This window comes from Rosa rugosa, chromosome 4 (assembly GCF_958449725.1).
Source record: "Rosa rugosa chromosome 4, drRosRugo1.1, whole genome shotgun sequence".
Classification (NCBI taxonomy): Eukaryota; Viridiplantae; Streptophyta; class Magnoliopsida; order Rosales; family Rosaceae; genus Rosa; species Rosa rugosa.
Window position 1 is genome coordinate 34,769,853 of NC_084823.1, and position 27,340 is coordinate 34,797,192.

At 37.9% G+C, this 27,340-nt stretch overlaps 2 protein-coding genes and 1 long non-coding RNA gene across 7 annotated transcripts; 1 reads left to right on the plus strand and 2 right to left on the minus strand.

The window, feature by feature from the left end:
- Nucleotides 1-508: 508 nt before the first annotated feature.
- LOC133744707 (anthocyanidin 3-O-glucosyltransferase 2-like) lies at nucleotides 509-1,876 on the plus strand. The gene has a single exon (XM_062172773.1). It carries the CDS (start codon nucleotides 509-511, stop codon nucleotides 1,874-1,876), a length of 1,368 nt encoding a protein of 455 aa, XP_062028757.1.
- Nucleotides 1,877-2,572: 696 nt separating this feature from the next.
- Nucleotides 2,573-6,810, minus strand: LOC133706859 (uncharacterized). Of its 2 annotated transcripts, XR_009844756.1 has the most exons (4): nucleotides 6,568-6,810; nucleotides 3,813-3,908; nucleotides 3,585-3,649; nucleotides 2,573-2,789 (listed from the first exon to the last, which is right to left on the minus strand). It is a non-coding gene; the product is annotated as an uncharacterized LOC133706859 (long non-coding RNA). The 2 variants fall into 2 exon arrangements; XR_009844755.1 differs by having other exon boundaries at nucleotides 3,813-6,809.
- A 13,698-nt stretch (nucleotides 6,811-20,508) lies between these two features.
- On the minus strand, nucleotides 20,509-26,448 carry LOC133741733 (homeobox-leucine zipper protein HDG5-like). Of its 4 annotated transcripts, none has more exons than XM_062169449.1 (11): nucleotides 26,183-26,448; nucleotides 25,491-25,691; nucleotides 25,217-25,401; nucleotides 24,942-25,059; nucleotides 24,427-24,615; nucleotides 23,217-23,801; nucleotides 22,803-23,015; nucleotides 22,496-22,664; nucleotides 21,830-22,098; nucleotides 21,619-21,714; nucleotides 20,509-21,390 (listed from the first exon to the last, which is right to left on the minus strand). In XM_062169449.1, exons 2-11 carry the CDS (start codon nucleotides 25,623-25,625, stop codon nucleotides 20,935-20,937), a joined length of 2,415 nt encoding a protein of 804 aa, XP_062025433.1. In that variant the 5' UTR covers nucleotides 25,626-25,691; nucleotides 26,183-26,448; the 3' UTR covers nucleotides 20,509-20,934. The 4 variants fall into 4 exon arrangements, with proteins under 4 accessions (XP_062025433.1, XP_062025431.1, XP_062025432.1 ...); XM_062169447.1 differs by having other exon boundaries at nucleotides 26,114-26,448; XM_062169448.1 differs by having other exon boundaries at nucleotides 26,104-26,448.
- Between the last annotated feature and the right edge of the window lie 892 nt (nucleotides 26,449-27,340).

Genomic DNA, 27,340 nt, shown 5'->3' on the forward strand with positions numbered 1-27,340 from the left:
TTTGTCTTTTTATGATAATTTTGAGCAAAGAAGGAAAGAGGGAGTGTGGATTTCACTCCCTTGATAAGAATTTATTTGTAATTAGTGTCATCTCCCTTACTTACTTGACCATTGATTTAGGGTACAAGTACATAGTAATAGATTCCTGTGTTGTTCTAGCTTTGGGCCTGTTAAAAAAAAAAAAAAAGTTGTAATGTTCATTAATACATACCAATAGTAAACTTGCCAAAATGTATCTGCAACTTAATTTGTTTGTAAAAAAATTTCAAACTGATAATTGGTAACTTAAAGTACTTTTAAAGCCTCATAATGATTCTGGTTAGTTTTTCTGACATGCAGGTTATATTAGACTCATAATTTTTATACTAGTAAATTGAATGAAGGAAAGAAATAACGTCTTTGCATTTAAGAAATCAGCTTCAACACCCTGTCGATCTGTAACCTTCTTATCTCGCTTTGTTTAAAACCATCGAGCCAACCTGCGATGCTTGATAAACAAAGTGACGCAATGAACAGAATCTCACCAAAAGGGCATGTTGCCATTCTTGCATTTCCGTTTGGCTGCCACGCAAAGCCTGTGCTAAACTTGGTGTGCAAGCTTGCAAAAGCTGCCCCAAACACGCGCTTTTCTTTCTTCAACACATTGAAATCCAACGACTCGCTGTTCTCAGAATCAAAATCCGAGATTTTGGATAACATAATACCCTACAATGTATCAGATGGTGTTCCAACAAATCATGTCTTAACAGGAAACCCGCTAGAGGCAGTGGACCTTTTCCTCAAGGCGGCGCCTGAAAACTTCAAAACCTGCATTGAAAAGGCAATGGCAGACACAAGCACGCAGATCAGTTGTCTAATAACAGATGGATTCTTGGTCTTTGGTAGCCAGATGGCTGAGACTTTGGATGTTCCATGGATTCCAATTTGGATACCCTTACCTTGCACCCTGTCTGCTCATATTTACACTGACGTTATCCGCCATTTATATGCAAATGATGGTGTTGATGGTCAAGGCAAAACCCTAGAAGTCATTCCGGGTTTGTCTACAATGCGCATCGAGGACTTACCAGAAGAAGTACTTCCCAGTGAATCTCTATTCTCGCACACACTAAGACGAATTGGACTAGTCCTACCACAGTCCACAGCCGTTGTCTTGAATTTCTATCAAGAACTAAACCCCACGCTCCTTGAAAATGATCTCAAATCCAAGTTGCCCAGGTTGCTCAATGTAGGTTTTCTCTCCCTTTCATTACCACTACCACCATTGCCACCATCAGAATCCGATGCCACAGGCTGCCTTTCGTGGTTGGACGAGCAACGAGCTTCGTCTGTGGTGTATATCAGTTTCGGAACTGTGGGAGCTCCATCTAGGAGTGAGCTTGTAGCTCTGGCTGAGGCATTGGAAGCAATTGATGCACCATTTCTTTGGTCTCTTAGAGACAATTTTAAAGACTTATTGCCGTCTGGTTTTGTTGGAGGGGCAAACAAGCATAGGAAAGTTGTGTCATGGGCACCTCAGGCGCAAGTGTTAGGACATAGCTCAATAAGTGTGTTTGTGACTCACTGCGGGTGCAATTCTGTGTATGAAAGCATTTCGAATGGGATCCCAATGATCTGCAGGCCATTGTTTGGAGATCACAGAATGACTGCGCGAATGGTTGAGGAACTGTGGGGTGTTGGAGAAAAAGTGGAGGGCGGAGTATTCACAAAGAGTGGAGTGATCAAAAGCTTCGAGCGGATTTTGAAAAATGAAGAAGGGAAGAAGATGAGGGAGAAGGCCAGAGCCCTCAAGGAGATTGTAGGAGTGGCTGCTGGGCCTTCTGGAAGCGCTCTTCAAGATTTTCGAACTTTGGTGGATGTAATTTCTTTGTTTTAAGGCAGGCTTAATTAGCATATATATACATTCACCAAAAAAAATAAAAAATTAGCATATATATAGTTGACTATGTGACTAGCTAGTCTAAAAAATCATAGGGAAAAATAAGGGTCCGTTCACTTGGAAACACTTAGCGAATTGCAATCTTACAGTTGATGCTAAAATTTATTAAGGTTCTGATTCCACAATATTTTCTCAACATGTAAAACAACGTTACAGTAACATCTCCTTATCAAGTTAATATACTTATTACACTACAGCAAAACTAGTCTTTTACGACATACAATGTGTGTCGTAAAAGACAACTTCACTGCACAAAGAAGTGTGACGTAAAAGACCATGTCGTAAAAGATAAATTTCTCTTGTGGCACACAAAATGTGTGCCGTAAAAAACTTTTTTTGCACGTCGTAAGACACTATTTTGTGTGCCGTAAAAGATGTTTTACAACTTTGATTGTGTGCCGTAAAAGACTCCTTTTGCGTGTCGTAAAAGACTCCTTTTGCGTGTCGTAAAAGACCATTTTGCATGTCGTAAAAGACTCTTTTGCGTGTCGTAAAGAGACTTTTTTGCGTGTCGTAAAAGAGTAGTAAAAGACTATTTTGCGTGTCGTAAGAGACCCTTTCGCATGTCGTAAAAGATGTCCTCATTCACACTTCTAATAGACAATGTTTTAATTAAACCCTTTCATTCAAGGATAATAAACAAGAGCATTCATGTAGTAAATTATGTCAATTAAACAACTTCATATTACAAAATCGTAGTATAATTAAACTAATATTCAAATATAAAACATGCTAGCTAGATCATCCTTGCTCTGTAATATTCTGCTCACAGCCTCAAGGTTTAAGGATGTACAGGTCCTGATGTTTCAACATCACTTCCACCACCTGGATCATTTTCTACAGAAGCAACCTACACACACGGGCAAAAGAACCAAACAAAAAACATGCTTAATCATTGGAGAATGTCAACAAACATACATGAGTACCATTGATAAGTAAGCTGCCAAGTAACACTCAATGCTATCAAAGCCATATAATAGCCAAATAATTTAAGTAGAAAAAGAAACTTGACTAGGCAATTCAACCGAAAATTAAAAAAAACAATCAAACTTAATAGAGAGCATTTGGTGAACAGCTTGGTCAATTTCATCAATCTTTATGCCTGGATGCAAACATATGCAACAATTAAACTCATATAGAGAGCATCCTAACATTATCCAACCAGTCAAGAATCCATCAACAATTACTTATTAACAAACAATGAAAACTGCAATCCAACCAAATCTGTATTACAGGGATAACACACCATTTCATGATCCCTGGAACATCAAAATGCACCTTCTAGCATGGCAAATGAAACCTTGAACCTGGTCTACTACACTAGCTATTTTGTAAGACCATCTAAAGCCGTGCTAGTGATGCTAAACTACTGGAAATTCCAAGGCACCAGTCTCTTTGGGTCATTAAGTTCGACCTTTACTAAAGGCTATCAGATTCATTCAAACAGAGAATAACATCTCATACTATATTTTCAGGCAGAAATAAACAACAATTTTCAATCAAAAATAAACCCCTGTTCTTATTGCCAATCAACTCCTCATATTTTCTTTTCATATCCCAGCAAGAAAATAGAACACAAATTAAGCCAAAAAAAAAAATGAAGATTGAGCACAGCCGGGATTATTACTAGAGAGTATTAATGTACCTCAATTGACAGCCGAATTCACCATGATATATTTGACAGGCCATGCGATTACACTTCCTGCAAAGCTGAAGAAGAAGAAGAAGAAGAAGGGAGTCAGTCATACTGCAAAGCTAATAACAAACCTATCTGCATGCTCTCTTACTTGTATTAGTTGTATATTAAACACAACTTCCATATTGTTAATGACAGAAGCCCAAAAGGGAGTACAGACAAAGCGAGGAATCTCACACTTAAGCATGAGGATTGCCTTTTACAAGTCGCAATGGCCATTTTTGTAATGCCTTGAGAAACTTTCAAAATCATAGGTAGTTCCATTACCATTAGCTAGGTCAAAGAAAGAAAACCCAGTTACCATTTTGTATAAAGTAACTAATACAAAAAAAAGAACCTAATACAAACAATTAACAGGTGCAATATAATTATGAACAAGTTATCTGAGAAACTTTAACATCACTTTCAGTGCTTCTCAGACAAGGACTGTTAACATTGGTATCTTTCACTATGTCAATTTTCTAACGCCATAATGTAACAGAGAGGATACTTTCATTGCAAATTTATTCAGAGAAATAAGATTTTCACCATTCCAACAGTCAAGTTATCGAGACAATAAGTTCTTCATAAAAATGTAAATAGATCTCTATCCCAACATCAAGAAGGAAGAAAATAGTGCAATCTGTGGAAATTTCATGACATTAACCTAACAATGAACGTCAGCTATCTTATCTATTCAGAATTGGAAGGGACACTATTCCATGGTATTCTGTATAAAGTAAAAAATCAAAGTCAAAATCATATCCTCAAAGCATGGCAAATGGATAATTAAGGAAATAATATATTAATGTCACTAACTATAACATCTTCATTCAATATCCCAGAGACATGAAAACTGGTGCATTGAGGTTGGGGACCAAGTGCCTATTTAATTATATGTCCTACGACTATCTTCCTGGCATTTCCAAAATAGTTTAAGAAACAATAACCCCAATGCCCATCATGCTCATAGGACCCTCCTTCCCTCCCCATCTTCAGGCAAATGTTACTCTATGATTATAATCCTCATATTTCCCTTATAGGATACTTCAACAACCAACTCCGTATCTCATCAGCTTCAGTATGTTTAAAAGTAAGAGAAAGTCCAAAGATAGAAAACTAAGCATTTATCACAAAAATTGTACAAGAAATGCACACATAGGTTCAAGGTTCACTGCCTAATCCAATATAGTGCAAGCTCAATCTCAGCACATCAAAGGAGTTCACATGTATGCAGTGTGAGGATATAAATGCTACTTGCCCATCACACCCTGATTCTAACAATGAGCAGCAAATAACCCCCTGGTGCTTCTTGAAATGCAAAAGTAAACGGAAACCAGATTGGTAGCTTAATTCCCACTTTTTACTATAGGCGACCATCAACTCTCACACATATCCCATGAACTAAACAAAATCAATTGCTCGCGGTTTGAGAGCTTAAAATAATAGGAATGGTTAAAAATCAGGAAAGTTGAACTATACATAAGAAGAACAGCTTATAACATTTGGCAAGGGATGTTGTTTGCCATTGTTGGAACTGGGCTTCTAATTTGATTGTATACACATGTTGAATATTCTTGGAAACACTCCCAATGGCAAACACACTACAATAGGGAAGGACCTAATTACTCCAAGTATCGATTGCTAAAAACTACAAAGGAGTTCAATACTTAAAGTAACCAGAACATAGAACCTGTACATATCAACATTACTTGTATCTTGATTCCTGTACCTCATTCCTCAAACAGCTCCTAGCTTGAGAATTAACTTCTATGGTTCCTCAGACTGACTAGGAAAACCTCTGAAGTCTGAACAATATAGACTTAAGATTATGAAGTCTGAAGATAACGAAAGGTCATGTTTTTCATTTTCTTTTGGTCCCCAGAACAATAGAACATAGAGGGTGCCCTTGGCCATTGCCAATCCCACCGCAATGCAAATCAAGCCAAGGCAAGCAACTATGACTTGTTGAGATAGAAGTTGTAATTGTACAAATCATAATGATTACATAAGGTCATTCATAACAAGAGTTTCGATTTGGCCTCTGGCACCATTCTATATCTGAATCGTGAGTAGCCTAACAGCATAGCAGGTAAGACAGGGCGGGGGAGGGACCTATGTCTACATTACATATAGCCAATGCCAATGGTGTGGATTATGGAAACTACAGTAGTAAGACTTGTGCAAATTGCAATGCAAAATGCCATTAATTAAGTAAACCTCTGCAAATGGCAATGCAAAATGCAGCCACAGACAAGCCTATTTCCCCAAGTAAGTTTCGGACATGATTACACATTTATACAATGTCAATAACCACTGATTTCAAAAAAAAGTTGCATGTCTCAAACAGGGAGCCATTTCCATATTGTATTCATATCAGATACCACTAAAATGAACACATGGCTTTTCTCTTAAACACAAAGTCCAGAACAACACCACGAAAATGAAAGTACCACCTGGAACCACATAAGCTAAAGCCCAAGATATCAAATCTGCAGCTTGTATCCATATTCAAAAGAATCAGAATTGTACTAAATGTGTACACAACACACACACATATGCACAAAAATAGTTATATGCCTCTGCATTAAACTCACACGGCCCATCAATCCTACTCTCAATATCCAAATTCCAGCTGAATAAACAGCATACCAATCAACTCAAAAAGAACAAACAGCCAACTAATTAGATTTTGCTCAATGCTGTGAAGTTTATATTTTCTTTTCTAGAATAGAAAGAAAAGCACCAGAAGTTAAATTCATAGGTCACTCGCTATTTCCTGAGAAACGAAGCCAATATTTCTTGGCCCTCACAATCAGTCCACACAATCAAACCGCAAAATCAATAGGAAATTCAAAACGAGCTGAGACACAAAAATGTGAATCAACAAAATGCAGGAAGTGAGAAGAAAGTAGGAAATCGAAGATGCAAAGAAGGTGTTCGACGAAATTACTGAGAGAGTAAAAACGAGAGAGAGAGAGAGAGATAGAGGCTTGTCCTGAGCTCAAAGAAACGAGATGAACGGATACTTCTACCGGAGGCAAACCGGAACCCCCATGGCGCAAAACGAGGATGGTTTTTGTTGAGCTCCAAATCAATTGCAATGCGGAGGGCGTGGTTTTTGTTGAGGCGGAGAGCAGCTCCGAAATCAACTTTGAGTGTTGGAAATTTTCAGAGAAGGTTTTCTTTCAAGAGAATAACGTAACGTAAATTTTTTTTTTTTTTTGTTGAGTAAAAACATAGCGATACTTTTATTTAATTAAGGTAAAATAGCTACAATCAAATTGTAAAGCATCCAAAACAAATCTTGGAGCTTGATCTATCCCTATCCGATTGGTATGGGATTTGAGATCTAAGGCACCTAGTCTACCTGTGCTAGAAGCAACAAGGAAAACTAGACAAATTTTCAAGAGCCAGAATGGTGTATACATGCAATCCCTAAAAGGTTCATGGTACCATTCACTATTACATTGAAGCTCACAAGAGCCTACATATTTATTGAAGGTCATATCACACAAAGTAAAGTAGCTTGAATCCTCATTCGCCAATGCACGCAATTGTGGTGCTCCAGAAAATTCATTTACTTGGCATGAAATCAACCCCATAGTATGCAAACTCGTATCACCTATGTCAAACATAAGCGAAGTGAGTTGGGTCAATCCTCCCGGATCCCAAATCCGAAACCCTAGAGGACCAAAGACCATCCAGGTCCAAATCGAGGAAAACATCTCAACTGTTTTGGACGCCCAATAGAATTTGGGCCCCCAACTGGACTTGGGCCAGCAATCTGATCTGGGCACCCTTCCACCGTCATCACCGATAGCCACCGCCGAATATGCCTCCATAGTCGGATTCTCTGTACAGATCAATGATTCCTCCATCGCTGCACCCACAGAACCAGGCACCGAGCACCCTTCAGCCCCCCATTTGCCGGTCGAACAAACTCACCTAAACCTAGGCAGAGAACCGTACCCCACAGCTCATCTCCGCTACCCCCATCCTTCACCCATAGACGAAACAACGCCGTCCTTCTCATCACCGCCCTCATCTCCATACACTTACCCAATGTGCATCGCCTCCTACGATCCTCAGCGACCGCGACCTAATCCACCCCGTCACATGCTAGCAATCGGCCTGAATCATTCCAATCTGCGGAGCCTTTAGTCGGCCTCTACTAGGTTGGATTTTCCACCCCAAACTGGGCAACAAAACATCCACTCGAGCCTCATTCCAACCTCGAGGTCCATCAGAGAACTCAGATGCACCAATCAAGCAACATGGTGTCGAAATTGGTTGAATGTTTGCCGAGCAAAACCAACCTTGGATGTCTGCTACAACGCAGCGAGAGACGGAGAGAGCAACATCATAAGAGTCTAACGCCGCTCGTCTCTGATAGGACCCAAAGCCGTGGCGGCTAAGGTTTAGGAGGAGTCGAAACCCCATTGTGCAACTCATTTTTTTTTTTTATTATAGGCCTGATGTTTAACGTAACGTAAATGAGCTGAGGGTTTCAAAACAAATCTTTTTTGTTTTTCTTTTTTCAAAAAAAAAATTTAATATACTTTGATTAAATATAGAAAATTAATACCTCACTTACGGCATGCTTGAAAAATATGTCGTAAAAAACTAGTAAAATAACTCATTTACGGCACACATATTGTGCACGCCGTTAATAGATGACTAAATTTACGGCATACATCAGATGCACGCCGTGAATGACCCGAATAAACACATTCTGACGGCACACATGACATGTGCGTCGTAAATGACAGTCTTCTAAGGCGCACGTCAAATATGCGCCGTGAAAGACTGATTTTGCTGTAGTGTTACTAAAAGTTGGATTAACATAAAAGGAACTAAAGGTCATGGAGGCCAACCAAAACAATAAAGAACAAAGGCATATATTACATGTATTTCCGAAAATGAAGCGTGTTGGAGGTGAAAAATTCTGATTAGGAATTTGACCCAACAATTAATGCGGACTGGAGCGGAAGCTGAACCGGGGACGATCGAGAAGTTTCTATTCGTTGTTGACTTAATGTTGACGAAGTGAGGACTCCTCTTGGCTTCGTAACTTGTCGCCGCTCTGCGATCCCTCTCCACTCTGTAACCTCTCTCCGTCGCCTCCCTTTGTAGTCTCCCTACGTAAGCTCCCTCTGTAGCCTCCCTATGCAGGCTCCTGGCCTCCGTAATCTCCCTTCGTAGTTTCTCCCTGTAATCTCTCTCCGCTCTGTCACCTCTCTATGTAACCTCCCTACGTAACCTCCTTCCATAATCTCCCTACGTAACTTCCCTCCGTAATCTCTCTACGTAACCCCCAAGCTCAGTAGCCTCTCTCCGTACTCTCTCTTCGCCTCTTGGCTTTGACGAGGAAGCGGAGACTCCTCTTCGCCGTCGGTGTGAAAGAGGAGAGGGGGTACCTGTAAAAGACTCTCCGATGCCTAAGTCAGTATTTTTCTGAGTCGAGTATAGAAGTCTCAACTAGAGTTCGATGCCATACCTGGTGGTTCTGCTTTCCTTTTATAGGCGACTTACAACTTGGGCTGCAAGTAAACTTGCATGGCAAGTCTCTTGTACTTGGACGGCAAGCCACCATTAAGGCTGTATTCACTCCTGCAATAACCATCACTTATTGGCGGCCATGATTGCCACACTAAGTGCCGCCTTAATCGTCGAATTTATTGCTACAGTAATAGCCGTGTTTATTATTGCCATTACTTCCCTTTAATTGCTTTGATTGCAGGGTCAAATTTGTTGACTACCCCCACAAAGCGCAACATAAAACGAATTGCAAAGTACAAAAATCAAACGAGGCAACATTAAGGAACATTTATTAGCAATGGGATAGCCACCAAATAAACTTGCTGAGCAAATCCTAACAATTTTACCTTTCAATTTTAACTCTTGATGCTAAACACTGTTTGCAACAATGTGAGAATAAATATGATAGCTGCAAAAACTTAGGAAGCAATTGCCTATGGACTGCTGTAATAATTTTGAACATACATTGCTTGCCATCTCGGCCCCAGCGACGTCTGTAATAGTTGTTCACTTCCATGCAAAGTCGGGTTTTTGGCAAGTCAAGATGCATCCAGATAATGTTCCTCTTACTGCATTTGGGACACCACAAGGTCATTACGAGTGGTTAGTAATGCCTTTTGGCCTAAAACAAGCCCCTTCAATCTTCCAAAGAAAGATGGATGACATCTTCAAACATATTGCTAAATTTTGTGTCATCTATATAGATGACATCCTTGTCTTCTCCAAAAACAGAGAAGAACACATGAAACACCTTTATGAAGTTGTTAAATTAATAATTCAGCATGGAATCATCTTAGGAGAATGGAATAATAAAACTCCAACCCCATATTCTTGAGAAAATATGGAAATTCCCAGATAAAATTTGAGATATTGTGGTATAGCACAAAGCCAACCATTCCAACAAAGAACATGGCAGTAACTCGAAAACAAAGCCATGTTTGCATATCATCAGTCACCTTAGGTTGCATAAGCTGAACAACAGTTTGCATATGAGTAAAATTAATACCATCGAATTTAAAACCACATCCTCCATCCCTTTAGGTGAATCTTGCCAAACACCATTATGATCAAATATACCAGTCAATCTATTTTTTGCTCTACTGTTTGAAGCTTTCCTGTGAAAATACTTAGTATTTCTGTCACCATCGACAACCAAGTTACTTGGACCGCTGCTTCCAATATGCATGCATCTTCTTCTGCCAATAATCTTCCAACAAGTATTTGACCAGTAAGCAGAAAATTTTGAACTGCTGACACTACATCCCACCTACTTCCTCCCAATACTTCTGAAAGAACAAATGTGGCATACCATCAAGCTCAGGAGCTTTTGTTGGATACATTTGAAACAAATCAGCCCTTATTTCCAAAGCAGAATAAGGAGCACACAAATCCAAATTCATATCATCAGTCACCTTAGGCTTTGCATATGAGTAAAATTAATATCATCGGATTTAAACATATTGGAGAAATAGTGCAAAACCACATCCTCCATCCCTTTAGGTGAATCTTGCCAAACACCATTATGATCAAATAAACCAGCCAATCTATTTTTAGCTCTACAGTTTGAAGCTTTCATGTGAAAATACTTAGTATTCCTGTCACCATTGGCCAACCAAGATACTTTGGACTGCTGCTTCCAATATGCATCTTCTTTTGCCAATAAATCTTCCAACTTTGCATTAAGAACAGAACATTCCTCCTAATTTGCAGAAGACAAAAGCAAAGAAAATAAAGTCTGGAGCCGATCACGCATCAATCCAATCTCACGACTTCTCATACCAAAGAACTCACGCTGCCAATGATTCAAAGAAAACCTGGTGATTTTTCTTGTAACCTGCTGCATAGGCAAGCCATTAACCGTAGGCTCCCAACCTGCCTTTACCACATTCTGGTAACCCTCGTGAAGGGTCCAGAAACTCTCAAATTTAAAACGGTGTCTCCGCCTCTCTACCTTCAATGAACTGCCACAAAACACTCCCAACAAGATTGGGATGTGATCACCATGGACTGGAGGCAAGTGTAAAACTCGTGCAGCTAGAAAGATGTCTGACTGATAAGAGCACAAAGTATGACGTTTTTAATATGTATTTTCCCTCATTTGGCTAAGTTATTCTCTTAAAATTGCTAACTCTAACATAGTTTCTATTTTTAGGTACAAAAGGTCAAAAATGGAGAAAAGAGGTGAAAAAGAGCATAAATGAGTGTAAATGTCAGATAAGTTATTTTAGAAACTTTCCTCTTTCATTTTAGGAAATATTTTTTATTTTGTTTTAGGGAACTTTCTTCATTTGAACTTTCCTATTTCTGATTTTCTTGTTTTAAAGAGAGAATTTACGAGTCCATCCCATTGAAAACTCTTGAGTGATGAAAACAAGGAAACATGAAGGATAAGATGAAGCACAAAAATAAGGAGGAAATCAAGAAATTTCATTCACATAAATTCTTCTTATTTCGTGGAGATAAAAAGGGAGTGTTTATAATCAATATTTATTCCTAATTATCTTATTTCTTATTGATTATAAACTCTAATTAAATTCTGATTTTTCTTGATTATAGGACTTCATTGTAGGGGTGGGTTCGGTTCCGATCGGTTCGGTTTTAGGCCGAAACCGAAAACCGAACCGAATTGTCGGTTCGGTTCGGTTCGGTTTGTGTATTTTTCGGTTCGGTTCGGTTCGGTTTGTGTATTTTTTGGTTCGGTTCGGTTTTTTTTCAGTTTTTTTTTCTTTCAATAAAACAGTTTTTTTTTTTCAATAAAACAATTTTTTTTTGTTTTTTGGCAAGACAATAATCTTGCTTCGTAGTTCATAATCAAATTTCAAAGCTTCATTATATGAAATGGTTGGCTTTGGTTCTTGTTTCGAATTCGATCAACTAGGTCAAACTTAGTTACTCTTATAAACCTATATTTATATATCATACACTCCAAAGAGAAACCTCTATAAATTCAAAGAAAATAAAAAAACCGACCGTTTGATGCGATTATTACAATAAATTATGCGTGTGGTTAAAAATTTAGCAAATTTCACAATAGTTTCGAACCCGAACGGATTGGTCAACCGTAGTCACTTGTATGTTTTCTTGGTTGACCAATAAAGTGACGACCGCGAAACGTGTTTATTTTTTTACATCATGTTTGTAAATATTTCATTGATGGATGTGCGTTGACATAAGATAAAAATTTCAATTTTAATTACCAATACATTGGCCTATACCAATTTGTCTCCTAAAGTAGTATGACTTATATATTGTATTTAAATTATTGAGGTTCATTCTAAAGCAACCATGAAGAGAAAAATGAATTTGGAGAAACCAACCACTCGATGGAGAGATTGTAATGTTTTATGGTGGTTGTAAAAAATCCGGCCAATTTGGTTCTCGTTTCGAATTCGATCAACTAGGTCAAACTATAAACCTATATTTATATATCATACACTCCAAAGAGAAACCTCTATAAATTCAAAGAAAATAAAAAAACCGACCGTTGGATGCGATTATTACAATAAATTATGCGTGTGGTAAAAAATTTAGCAAATTTCACAATAGTTTCGAACCCGATCGGATTGGTCAACCGTAGTCACTTGTATGTTTTCTTGGTTGACCAATGAAGTGACGACCGGGAAACGTGCTTATTTTTTTACATCATGTTTGTAAATATTTCATTGATGGATGTGCGTTGACATAAGATAAAAATTTCAATTTTAATTACCAATACATTGGCCTATACCAATTTGTCTCCTAAAGTAGTATGACTTATATATTGTATTTAAATTATTGAGGTTCATTCTAAAGCAACCATAAAGAGAAAAATGAATTTGGAGAAACCAACCACTCGATGGAGAGATTGTAATGTTTTATGGTGGTTGTAAAAAATCTGGCCAATTTGGTTCTCGTTTCGAATTCGATCAACTACGTCAAACTTAGTTACTCTTATAAACCTATATTTATATATCATACACTCCAAAGAGAAACCTCTATAAATTCAAAGAAAATAAAAAAACTGACCGTTGGATGCAATGATTACAATAAATTATGCGTGTGGTAAAAAATTTAGCAAATTTCACAATAGTTTCGAACCCGATCGGATTGGTAAACCGTGGTCATAAAATTGCACAATATTTCGGTTCGGTTCGGTTTGGTTCGGTTCGGTTTTCACCTAACCGAAACCGAAAACCGAACCGAACATAATCGGTTCGGTTCGGTTTTTTTGTTTCGGTTCTGTTTTTTCCGGCTACGGTTCGGTTTTCGGTGCTGTTTTTTTCGGTTTTCGGTTTCGTTTGGCCACCCCTACTTCATTGTGTGCACAATTCTTGGAAGAAGGAATAGTGCAATTCAAAGGAGAAGAATAAGGGATGTATCCGGTCACTTTTCAAGGGAAAGAGGAGCATTGCATGATTGACTCCAGAAATATCCAGGGAATATATCAAGGGAAAAGAGATCAGAAATTTCATGACTTTGTCAAGAGAAAATCAAGGGAATTTGGAGGAGAAATCACCTCTAGATGAATGACCATGATTGCATCACAAGAGAGGAGGATCCCTCTATAAATAGCAGCCATTCTCAACACCTAAAGCATCACTTCCTGGCCAAAAACTAATTTGAAACTCTGCCCAATTCACTTCTCAAACCTCCATCACCTACAAGACCGTGACCACCATCCTTCCATCAATCTACGAAGCTCTTAGGCGCTAAGTCAATGACGCTCCACCACCATAGCAGAGACGAGTTCATCACCTTGTTGCCAGGCCGCTAAGGAAAACGCTTCAAAGTGTAACTATGACTCTACTTACAATTTTTGTTTCGGTTTTGTGTGTTTGGATTTGCGAGTTGTGTAATTGGAGACATGAAATTTTCAGAATATTTTTATTAATATTTTTGAGATTTTCAGTTTATTATTGAGTTAATTTCGAGAATTCTTTGATGATGCATGTTACAATCTTGTGCCCTTTTACGTGTTTAGGTAATTTTCAGAGTTAGGTTAATAAGTTTGCATGCTAGAATAATGCTAAGTGTTCTTGTGTGTTTGCTTAATTTACCAAGAGTAATTGTTATTTGTTAAGGTGCTAAGTTAAACAAATAGTAATTAGTTCTAAAGAGTGGTAAAAATCATGTTTCAATAGTTAAACGATTCTGGAAATTACGTGTTAAGTTCTATGTGTAATGGTTAATTTGCACGTGTGAGTTGATTCGAGGGTTAGATAATACTACTAGTTAAAAGAATTACGCTAAGTGTTTTTGAAAATTAGTAGTATTGGGCTTGGTAAAAACTTTTCTGATCCAAGCTCACAATAGAATGAATCAGATAAATGGATTGATCCGCTAAGGCTTTTCATTTGGGCTCTTATCTAGGCATTTAAGATGGGCACCTTTTTGTAGCATGTTGAAATGAATTTTCTGTTTTTATACTTAATAATTTCCGAGTGGTAGTGGTCTAGGTTAGAGAAGTCGTTGGTCTAGGTTACGGAAGTCGATCATTGTAGATAGTTTTATTTGTTTCGTTTTTATTTTAAGTAGATTAGGAACCAGATTTCAAAACCCCCCATTTTATTATTTTATTTGTTAATTGACCTTTTTGTGTAGGTGTACCCTACAATCCCCGGACTGAACGATCCATGCTTATCCTATACTGACAAGTGACAACTACATTTTGCAGGGTTAAATTGTGAGGCTATTTTAGCCGCATCACTGACCAAGTGAAGTGATAGAGGTGATAGCCCGGTCCAGCCTACTCCGCATCCCTGGTTCGCACCACGTGCAATGGCAAGCCATGAAAGCCCAGGTCAAAGAGGTCACACCAAGTCAGGACGTCCCTAAAAGGCTGCATCTGCCTTTCATGGCGCACTACGCCGCCTTCCTTCTCATAGGCATGTAGCAACTCATTCATATCTCTGACAACTACCCAAGGCAGCGCCAACTCTGCCCATAACGACTACAACAATTCCCATGAAAAATGGCGATCTGCCATTGCTGGATTACCGTATAACCCTGTTAGTCACCATGCTACACCAGACCCATCAGTCTCCCTTACCTGCACATTAACGTGGCTTTTTTATTTAGACTGGAAGCGAATATCCAAACCATCAGACCAAAATAAAGCAACGCCACCGGACTTACGTACCTTCATTGAACATTGCCTCACAATTCAAATACCCAATTTGCAAACACAAAGAATTCATGTATTCCAAATCATCAATCTTGGTCTCTGAAAGGAAGATAATGGAAGGTTTCCTCTGTTGTATCAGAATCTTCAAGGCCTGCTTTGCCGTCGGATTATTTAGCCCATGACAGTTCTATGCCAAAACCTCCATGCCTAGGGTTGAGGTTACTAACCGTGCTGTGCTCGACGGGAAAGAAGAGCAACTTGATTATCGCTGATGGGCAGCAAGTTAGGGTGGAAGCCAACCACCGTGAAGCAGCGGCACAGATGCAGAACGGCCGACAGCAGTGAAAGTTGTAGTGCCAATAGCTGATATCCGCGTCGAGATAGCGTTGTGAAACGACGACAGACTTTATCCTCTGAAAAATGCAGCAATCGTTGTCTTGGAAAGGATTGCAGCCCCGTCGCGGTACTGCATGTTGCCTGATAAAGAAACCCGCGTTAAGGTTTTCTTGAAAAAAATATCTCGCGCACGTGAGGCGCGTACAAAACGGGTGCTAAAATAAAAAAAAAAAGGATCCCTTAGTGGGAGGGCCCTATATATTGACATGATTATTTTTGTCTTCCAGTGTCAACACATCAACTGAGATTCAAAAAGAGCTGTTACCTGCTGCATATGATCGTGGCAGGCAAAAAAATCTAAGATTCATATTGTTGTGGTTCTAATATGTATATATTATCATGCAATGTTATTAATGTATTATATTCTATATTGTATTATTCCCAATTCTCCAACCAAGTTTTTTAATTTTGGATCAAATCTAGAACATGAGTAGCGTATATATCTTGGTCTTCTTGCTTCGTATCTGTCACAGATATGACAATGGCAAGATTGCACATAATTTTCATCTCTTGCACATGCGAGCACCGCATTTCCGCATGCATGTAAGGGCATGCATGAAGGCTAGTTCAAATATGAAATTCAAAGTAAGAATTTTCCCTTATAAAGGAAACCTCTCAACTTTTACTTAGCCGCAACGGCCATATTACTCACCATTCTCAAACCTCTCTTCCTTCTTTGGGAGATGGAAAAAAGTAAGTGGTGGTTAGGGTCAGTCTTGAAAATTTGGGAGTTTGAGAAGAAATTAATTCATGTTGCTCAAGACTGAAGAATAAAATCAAGGCGAGCCAGGCAAGCAAGTGGAGCTTTTAGCTATCAGGGCGAGGCTGGATCTCATTCAGCATTTGCAGCTCACGCATGCTACTATAGAAACTGATTGTCTTGCAGCAGTACAATAGATCACACATGAGGGTGTTGCCCTCTTTGAGTTTGGTAGTATTGTTGATGATATATGCACAGCCCTACACAACCTGCCGTCAGTCAGGATTACTTTTGGCCCACGAACTTGTAACCAAGTAGCACATAGACTAGCCAACCTTGGATTCGAATCTGATCAGAAACATGCCTGGTATAGCCACGCTCCTAATTGTATCAGGGATGTACTACCTCATGATTGTAACCTATTGACATAGGTGTTGCAATAAAATCAGTAGCTTCTTTAAAAAAAAAAATAATAAAATCAATAAGTTAATAAAAAAAAATTATGCACGTGACACTTTCATCTTTCTAATCACAACATTTATTTTTTCGAAGAGTTTTTCTATTTGAACCTTCAAATATACTCACTTGACCTCTTATGCTTTTTACACCTCCTATCAAATTTTCAAATACTAAATTTACTCACTAAACCTCACTAAAGTTCCTCAAATAATCTCACTCATATAATTTGCATACTATTATCTTTAAAATAAAAAACTTAGTCATTTCAATGATTTAATTACTCTATAAATCTTAATTACATATCCATTCCTTAATCAGACAACATAAAATATCCTTTTCAATTAAAAAAAAAATCAAATACAAGGTATTGAGTTTCAAAAATTAATTTCTAATTAACAAGAAAATAACATGAACTATTCTGTAGTTTTTTTTTTCTTTCTCTTTTAGATGTGCAAAAAAATGAAGATTAATAAGTTTTTTTGAATATTTATTTTATTTTCTCTTTTTTCTATACCTCATGATTAATGAGTATATGCCCCATTTTAGCCTTGTTTCTCCCTTAGTTTCGTGTTTTGAGTAATTGAGTCGTTTTTAGAGTCTTGTAGAGGGTTTGGCGTAAAATAGGTAGAAAATGCAAAATTCATGAAAAATCCTAGCTGGATCAGGATTCCTCACCGTCGACGTTTTTGTGGTCTTTACATTTTAATTCCCTTTATTTTCTCTAGAAAATTCTGATATTCTCCTGCTTGTTGTAGGAAACCTTGCCTGGTGGAGCTCTTGGAAACAACAACGATGGAATCAGAAAATAAAGCATTAACGTTTGACCAATGAAGAAGGGAAATAAAGGAGAAAGATGTTTCAGCTGTAAAATCAATAAGAGAAAGACGTTTCAGCTTGGAAATTAAAGGAACCGCCCCATTATGAGAGGAGTTAAGGCCATAAAGGAGACGTTTCAGTTGGGAAATTAAAGGAATTATGATGCAATCGCATCCGTCCAAATGATGAAGGGTATGATCGACAAAAGCCAACCAATGCCCCCTATAAATAGGCGACGCCTATCACTTCCTGGCCAAAAACTATTCCAAGACTCTGCCCAATTCACTTCTCAAACTTCCAACACCTACAAGATCGTGACCACCATCCTTCCATCAATCTACGAAGTTCTTAGGCGCTGAGTCAAGGACGCTCCACCACCATAGTAGAGACGAGTTCATCACCTTGTTGCTAAGCCGCTGAGGAAAGCTAGCTTCAAAGTGTAACTATGACTCTACTTACAATTTTTGTTTCGGTTTTGTGTGTTTGGATTTGGGAGTTGTGTAATTGGAGACATGAAATTTTCAGAATATTTTTATTAATATTTTTGAGATTTTCAGTTTATTATTGAGTTAATTTTGAGAATTCTTTTATGATGCATGTTATCTTGTGCCCTTTTACGTGTTTAGGTAATTTTCAGAGTTAGGTTAATAAGTTTGCATGCTAGAATAACGGTGAGAGTTCTTGTGTGTTTGATTAATTTGCCAAGAGTAATTGTTATTTGTTAAGGCGCTGAGTTAAACAAGTAGCAATTAGTTCTAAAAAGTGGTAAAAACCATGTTCAATGGTTAAACGATTCTAAAAATTACGTGTTAAATTCTATGTGTAATGGTTAATTTACACGTGTGAGTTGATTCGAGGGTTAGATAATACTACTAGTTAAGAGAACTACGCTGAGTGTTTTCGAAAATTAGTAGTATTGGGCTTGGTAAGGACTTTTCCGATCTAAGCCTACATTAGAACGAATTAGATAAATGGATTGATCCGCTGAGGCTTTTAATTTGGGCTCTTATCTAGGCATTTAAGATGGGCACGTTTTTGTAGCATGTTGAAATGGATTTTCTGTTTTTACACTTAGTAATTTCCGAGTGGTATTGGTCTAGGTTAGGGAAGTTGATCATTGTATATAGTTTTATTTGTTTTGTTTTTATTTTAAGTAGATTAGGAACCAAATTTCAAAACCCCCCATTTTATTCTTTTATTTGTTAATTGACCTTTTTGTTTACCCTACAATCCCCGGACTGAACGATCACTGCTTATCCTATACTGACAACTACATTTTGCAGGGTTAAATTGTGAGGCTATTTTAGCCGCATCAATTTTTCTAGCTCATTTTTTGTTTTGTTCGGAAATATAATGGATAGACTTAGATTTAGGTCGTAATATGATTTATTTTGTTTTCCTTCACCAATATGCATTCATCATGTATATCATACATTTTTAAGTCACATGATCTTAATCATAGTTTTAATTATTATTAAATATATATAATGCTTTAATGAGTATGTAGGAAAAATGAAAATAGATAAGGAAAATAATAAAGAATACAATATAATATTATTGAATTGGAAAGTCTAGAGAAAATCAATGTAATATTTATTTTTTTGGAATAATTATGTCCTTAATAGTCATTTTATAGTAGGTTATATATGTCATTTAATAATTCATAATAGAGTGAGATCAAGTAAGCAGATTTGGAGGTCCCAATAGAAACACTCTTTTTCGAAATGAAATAATTGCAACATGAAAATCTCCAACACTAAGGCCGCATTTGGTTCACGGAAAGTAAACATCAGAAAAGGAAATTTGTTTCTTTTTTGCGTTTGGGATGCAAAAGGAAAGGATTTTCTTTTCTGAAGAAAGGGAAAATAAGGGGGAAAATGATTCCTTCCCCTAAACCTATCAGATTGGAAATTTTAAACGATGTTTGGATGAGGGAAAAAATGATGGAATTTAATTGAAAGTCAGGATTTCATAATTCCTAAAACTCAATTCTGTCGTTCGGCATTATTAGATTGAAAATTTTAAATTTCTCTGTGGAAAAAATCGAAGGAATTCATTATTTAAATTCCTCACTTCAATTTCCACCAAAATATGTGTCATTTACGAATTCTTTGTAGTATTCAATTTTTATTTCCAAAACGAAGCTTTTTTCTATTTTATTTTTTTATTTGTTTTAAACTTTCTTAATTTATTACACATTGCAAATCCTAAATAGATACAACCAAACAACAGAAATTGCAATTAATGAAATTTTAGATTGATGGAATTAAAGATTCCATCTTTTATAAATTTCTACAAATTTTATAATTTTCCTAAAAGAATCACTTTCCCCCCTTCTTTCCTTGCATTTATTACCCACAACATATTACTTTATTACATTATTTACAAACTTTTTAACAACTTTCCTGATAACTTTTTTTATGTTGCCAAACATGAGAATGGAAAGTTCTTGAGAAATTTCATTTCCCTTCCCATGGGAAAGACAAAGGAATTACTTTCATTTCCGTGAACCAAATGAGGCCTAAATGAGAACGAATACGCGGACATCGCATAGAAAGTATTAATGGATCGGTCATTTTGGATATTATTGGGCGGTTAATTCCGAAACAATCTCCAACACCCCTAATTGGGTTTGGATGATCTTTGGGGAATGCATCGTTGGTAACTTACAAGTAAGAAGATCTAGAATGACTGAACTAATCAGAAAACCTCTGCAATAATATAATTTGTGTTACTTTCTCTTATGTTTAGCATGCTTGTAGTCCAACTTGGTTTCTTTAAAAGTGTTTCGTGCATAGTAACAAATTATTTTTGTACAAGTACCAAACAATCAAGTTTGTGCTTGTTTGCAGAGAGAGAGAGAGAGAGAGAGAGAGAGATGATGGCAAATCTTGTAGATGACCAACATAAATTGCAGAAGCATTGAATTCGATCTTTATCATAAATACAAAAGCCAAATAAAAAACAGAGACAAGGAGAAGTCAATACCCGAACCACCACCCTTGCTGACTGGTAAGGTCCATCGTCTTTAATACAAAAGCTTTCCAGAACCTGACCAGAAACCAAGGGTTCTCTTATGGTGCGCTCTTGACTCCTTCTATTCAATCAACCACACACATAAAGCAGCAGTAATGATGCACAGTCTTCCTCACCTACCTAACAACTACCACCATTCCCAATAGCTAAACCATCTTGATTTCTCTTATTTACTAAAAGGCCTCACCACCTTTCTTCCCATTCCCACAGAAACTACCATTTGAAAACAAAAAACTGTTCCCCAACTGCAAACCCTAAATCGGAAATTACTACTTGGAGCTCGCAGCAGTTGGCTCGGAGCAAGAGCCACCACCACCAACAGTGTTGCCATTATCAGTAGTTGTTGTGGTGGTGTTGCCGAGAGCTGAGATGATCTGCTGGACCGAGTTGCACAGGTGGTTGTTAATGGCAGTGACGGTGGAGAGGTTGAGCTTTGCAGAAGGGTTTGGGCTGGCAACAACTTGGAGTCCCACCGTCATAAGGCAACCCGAGTTGCGGCTGTCTTGGGCTGACGGGGATGTTGTAGTAGTACTCTCGGTAGTGGACTCAACTGGGACAATGGCAAACCCTAGAGGAAGGATGGGAATGCAGGATGGATCCTCTCCGCTCATTGCCAATTGGATGTCGTTCACGTCCATGGTTGCGTACACAACTAGGCTTCCTGACGGATCGGTGCAACTCTCTTGTAGCATCAGCTCTATGTTCTGCGTTGAGTTGCTAGCTACCTGCATTCCCACAAAATAATAAATACTATTTTTCCTGTTAATAATTAGAGGGGTACAAGCAATTGAATAGACTGAAAATGAGGCTCAAACCAAGTGGTACTATAGACAACGATGGTACAAAATGAAAATTTCAAGGAACCCTCCTTTTTTTTTTTTTGAAATTTGAATTTTTCCCACTAAAAAATGTACAAAGTATAATGAGAAACAAAATTCAGTGGTGTAACTTACATTAACGCGAAGAACAGAAATGCAATTTCCAGGATGAGAGCCATTGGCAATGTGAGCCACTTCTTGCAAGGAAGTTCCATTGGAAAGAACATCAAGCTGCACAGATAACAGATGCAACAAGTTGATAATTACTCAACTAATAGATGACAAATTCAGCGGATAAAATGAATTACTACTCAAATTAATATGACCAATTGATACTAGCTAGTACCTGAGCTCTGCGACGTTCGTCCCTTAAGAGCTCAAAGACACGGTAGTGAGAATAAGGAAGCCAAGTGGTGGAAACTGCACTGAGAATGACTCCATTGGGTTGGCCAGCCTCTGAGACTTTCCTTGTGGTTATTCGAATAGTGTCATCTGGGGAATCCGATAGAGCCGTCCATGCCTGCCCACCGGATGTGCTCATGTTCACACTGAATGTTCTTATCATTCTCTGGGCAAGTCTCATCAAATTCCTTCTTGCCTCAGGAGAAGGTATCACTGTATATATGAAGCCAAGGAGTCATATATATGTTAATCACAACTATTACATCATAAGAAAATGCAAGTTTCCCATAAGATAGATCCATACTTACAGCAACACAAATATGACATTATTATTACTTCTTACAAGAAATAATTGAAACTTGGAATGAACCCCTACAATATCTATCAGAAAGGGTCTAGAATCTAGAATTTTTTTGCACCCTCAGATCCATATGATATTAATTAAGAGCATGTCAAGGCAATTGATCCCCACTCAACATTCGTTCTATCTACAAAATTCCTCAAGCAACTCGTTTAGTTGTGTATAGCATTACCTGATTCTGATATATATCTATGAATCAATGTATATTAGTCTTTGATTGTCATTAGAAGGAAAAGAATTTTTTTTCACCTCCGAGGTCTGATATATTTCGGGCCATGAGACTTGCAACCCTTTCACATTGCCTCTGTAAAACAGCTAACCATCTATGCGCCCCAAAAGCCATCCCACTGTAAACATAGTGACTGAATATTTGATGGACAGGCTTCTCCTCTACCTCTGCATGTTCTACCCAGGTAACCTGCATTGAAGAAAATTTTTCTTTCACTGAAAACACCTTAAGAGAGTATTAAAACACTAATAATTAAAAGGACATAAATGTACACAAGCAGAATAATTGAATGAATGATGAAAAAAGTGAAAAAGGCAAACTACGTACCCTTGAGTATCCATTGGGCATATCTTGGATGAGACAGCCGGAAGGCCATCTCTTGTACCTGGGAAAGGAAGGTTGGAAGCTACCATGGAAACTATCAATTGGGAAATCGACAATTGCCCAACTTCCCTCCTCTTCATTTTGTTGACAATAGCGCAGAAAATGAGCTTCTCTAGTTGGCACCAGAGGAGATACAACTTGCAATTCCGCATACATCTGCACAATTAATTAGCAAGCAACTCAGCCGTATGATCATACTACATTAAAAGTAAGGATTAGTTTCTTCTTGGCTACAAATCTCAGTCCAACACAGGCTTTAAAATGAAAGTAATATTTGTGCGTATGTCTAACTGTGATTTTTTAATAAGCAGGAATTGCTTCTTGATTGTAAGTAAACATGTTAAATACTTCCCTTACCAGCTGAAGTGAACCATTTGCTTGACCAGAAGGATCTGCTGAGATAACTTGAACTGTTTTTGCTTTGGAAACAATAGAAGGAAACAATTCCGTCCACTTATTAGCATCAAGGAAGGCATCCACAAGATTAATGCTATTCATTATGACCACAGCAGTATCACGAGTAGCTTCAGTTCTTAAATCACTTGAGTTCTGCTTGAAGTTCAAAGGCCATGGGAACATACGAGCTCGTTCTTCAGCATTAAGCATTTCCATTCCATTGTCACTGTTTTTCATCCAAAGAGGCTCACTAGCAGTGCACATCTTAACAAGTTCTTCGAGGGATGAAGCAGCGAGCTTCATTGCAAGCGTCTTCTCATCATCTAACAACAGACCTCCCTCAGGGAAGTGAGAAGGCTCTGGTGGCAAAATACTCATGGGAATCATATGATGATCAGTACAAGAACTCATCATTGGGTCTGGTAAATGCCTTGAATAGATATTCATGTCCAAGTCCAAAGATGCCGCCATTAGAGGGGCTGCTGGTCCCATGGTTTGAATTTGCCGGCCCCCAGGGTACCCGGAGAGGCAACAAACTCGTTCCAACTATAAAACAAACAAATCTTGTATAAATTCCCAAATGCATAAATAGTTATAGAGAATTATTGAAGTCTTACGAATGCACTCTAGTAATGCATGCTCATAATAGCAATCAATCATCGAAATTCAGATTTCAAGTTATTCTATTTATCAAATTATACTCTTTATCTGCTCAAAAGTATTAAGCAACAAGTGTCTAATTAAGTAGACATTCCAAAAAACTATTGTTAGCAGTTCTTCCTCGATAAATATATTTCATTAAATCAGTTGCATAGTACTATCTGGTTTCTCAAGATTTGGGTTTTAACATTTGGGTTATTCAAATTGGCAGAACATTGAATTCATTTTAATTTAATTACCTACAATCTTCTCTCTTATAGATTACAAATCTAAACCTGCTTTCTATTTTGTTTTTTCAAATTTTAATTTCCAATTTATATTGCAATAAATGTCCGCATTGGTTTTACCCCACTTACATAAAGTAAATAAATGCCTTATTTCTATCCATTTCCACTCAAAAGGAAGACATCAAATGCACAATTCCACTTAAAAGCAATTTAGGAATCAATACAAATATTCAACTATTTTACCAAATACAATTTCCTGCCATAGCTACAATGGAATTGCATACCTCTTCTCGGAGTCTAGCATTTTCGAGACGAAGTTGGTGTTCATCCAAGGCAATGTCCCCAATCATAGCCGCGCCTCCACAGTTAGGGCATATAATGTTGCGCAGTGCAGCTTGAAGCCTGTAATTCTCATTCTTTAGGGTATCATTTTCAGCTCTAAGCATGGCATTATCAGCCCGGTCTTGTTGTGCCTAAAAACATCAGTAATTAATTAGTCAGCTTAACAAGATAAACATTGAGCATATAAACACACATTGACATAGATAAATTTTCTGCTTAGCTTTTATTGTACATGCATACATATAATGGAATACAGACTGTATTATTAATTATAAGGTTGGAAATAATTTCAGAAAATACAAAGCATGATTATGGCACCTTAGGTTTTTCAACTGTTTATAGGTTTTATGAATTACGCGCTATCTTGGGACTCGTGCTTTTAACCTTATGGTTATGTCAAACCACTAGTAATGAAATTAAACCATAGTCGAAGAAATAAATGAAAGTGCTCGATTACCTTCATTTGGGTTCGGCGATTTTGAAACCAAAACTTGACCTGGCGTGGTTTCAGCCCCAGATCTAGGCTCAGCTTTTGCCTCTGCTTGTCATCTGGGTGTGGACACTCCTTAAATAAACTGCATGAACATAAAACAAGAACATCATTACCCTAACAAATGGTAGGTAACAAAGTTTCCAATGCGGAATTTCAGTTCGGATGAGTGCCGCACTGAAATCTCACCCCGCATTGGGGAAAACAAGTAGCGGGAAAGGGAATTGTGGTCTGTGTAGTACTTTTCCATTTCCTGGATCTGGTGAGCGGTATGGCGATGGTAGCGTTTCTTTTTGGGAGGCTGTTGTTGCAGTTGTTCTTCGGTCTCTTGTTCGTTGCCGGAGTACTTTTCTTCAGCATGTTCACTCCCAGACCCACTCTCCATCATCTCTTCCTTTCCTCTAGTCATAAGCCCAGTTTCTTCCTTCTGCTCATGGAAAATTTATGTCAGAATTAAATAAAAAAAGGAATCAAGATGTTAAACTAAGAAAATGGAAAAGGAATACAAGGATTTACCGGAAGGATGGAAGAGAAAGGCTGGAAAGGCATGAAGTTGAAGTTAGGGTTTTGGATCGGCGAGGAAAAGAGGGTTTCAGAGTTGACTACGTTCCCGCCTCCCATGGTTGACATTACTTGGCAATCCCCATACATTTTGTGTAAACACCGATTGAGATCACTTGCTACTAAAAAGTACAGTTTCTATAGTGCTTGAAACAGCTACATGTAAAAACAACTTTTGTCAGAAAAATACAAGAAATAGTTTTGCTTTTCTCTTCGATCAGTACGTCTCTTCACTCTCCACTATACCAGTACATCAAATTTAAACAGCTTCAAAATACCCAGATCACAGAACTAAACTGGGCATGCAGGTGAAAACACTTACTGGGAAATGAAATACCAAGGTTGGAAATTCTGTCAAAAAGGAGATGAAATATATTTTCATACCCAAAAACAACACCAAGTAATATTCAAAAACACCCCATTTCAGTCAAAAACATCAATGAAAGAACCATTTGAGAAAATACACCATTAAATACAGAGGAAAAGAAATACTACCAACAAAATTAAATGAGAGACCGTGAAATTACAGAATATTAGATAGGCAGATAAAGAGAAAGAGTAGTGTCACCAGCATAAACCTGAAGTGAGTGTCGGTGTTGTTTAGAGGAATGAAAGGAAAAGCAAAGAATGGCTCCTCTTGGTCTTACCCTTCTTCTTTGCTTTTGATCTGTAGAGAGCTACAGAGCTACAGAACTTCAGAACCAGTACCACTCTCTCTCTCTCTCTCTCTCTCTAGAAGTGCAGCATTGGATATTGTGAATTTTCACATCGTCATAAATCCGTAATTTATTTGTTTACTGTGCGTGGTTAAATGCGGGTTGACAGAAACCGATCGACGCCAATTTACTCGTCTTCGGCTGTTACAGTCCACGTGTCCGTTTCTCCCTGGAAGACCAAAGCGTTTCTCTCCTCCTCCTCCTTCTTCTTCTTCTTCGTCTTCTTCGTCGTTGTTGTCATCATCATCTTCGTCCCCAGCCCATGTCAAACCCTACCTACTGACAGAGTCCACGTGATCCGCAGTCGCGTCCGAAACACGCGACCTCCTTCATTATTATCGGTTTTTTAACCTCGACGGTAAACACAGAAATTGACTCCGGTTACCGAAGAAGATAGAGAGATTGACTTTGATTAGGGCAGAGATCTCGCGGAGTCAAGGGATCGTAGCCGTCCATTTCAAGACGCGTGGGCCCTGCCTGAAATCTACGAAATTTGTCTCCCACCGCTCGGACAAAAGCTATTTAGGGTTTGGAGGCCACCAGGTCCTATCGGGAATTACGACGACATTTGACTCTCTGGTCGTACCAAACATTTTTCGGTCTTGTATTTGCATAGTTTTAGGTTAAAGTTCCATTTTAATTAAGCAGGTGATTTGAAATTAATGACAAGGACGAAGAATAACGGTTCATAATGCAGTTTTTTACAGTACGAAAGGAACGTATAATTTGATGAAAATCTTTACAATTTTAGGGCCTACAAAGGTAGATTGATCGTGATGAAAGTAATCTTGGGAAATTAAGGTTCATTCAAAGGAGAAATTGGCCCCAGTAAATTTTGTTCAATCAGAGGAGAAATTGCATCATCACCAATGGGATAAGGTTAGCAAATTTTAGCCTACATGCATGATTACATCCATCAGATATTAAAACCAGAACAAACAAGAGCATATTTAGCCAAGCAATCCATCATCTGGTTACATTTCGTCTAGTTAATTGGCAACGACATAAAATGAGTAAACATTGCTTATACTAATTTCTGAATCATGTTTAAGATCGCACTCTAACTGCCCCTGGACATGAAATTTTTAG

Bases quoted from the DNA above. Each gene is read 5' to 3' on its own strand.
- LOC133744707 (XM_062172773.1), top strand. From the start codon at position 509: ATGAACAGAATCTCACCAAAAGGGCATGTTGCCATTCTTGCATTTCCG.
- LOC133741733 (XM_062169449.1), bottom strand. From the start codon at position 25,625: ATGTATGGGGATTGCCAAGTAATGTCAACCATGGGAGGCGGGAACGTA. The intron at 23,802-24,426 runs GTATGCAATTCC...TTTGTTTTATAG, and splicing joins ATGCTAGACTCCGAGAAGAG to TTGGAACGAGTTTGTTGCCT. The intron at 21,715-21,829 runs GTACTAGCTAGT...TTATCTGTGCAG, and splicing joins ACGAACGTCGCAGAGCTCAG to CTTGATGTTCTTTCCAATGG.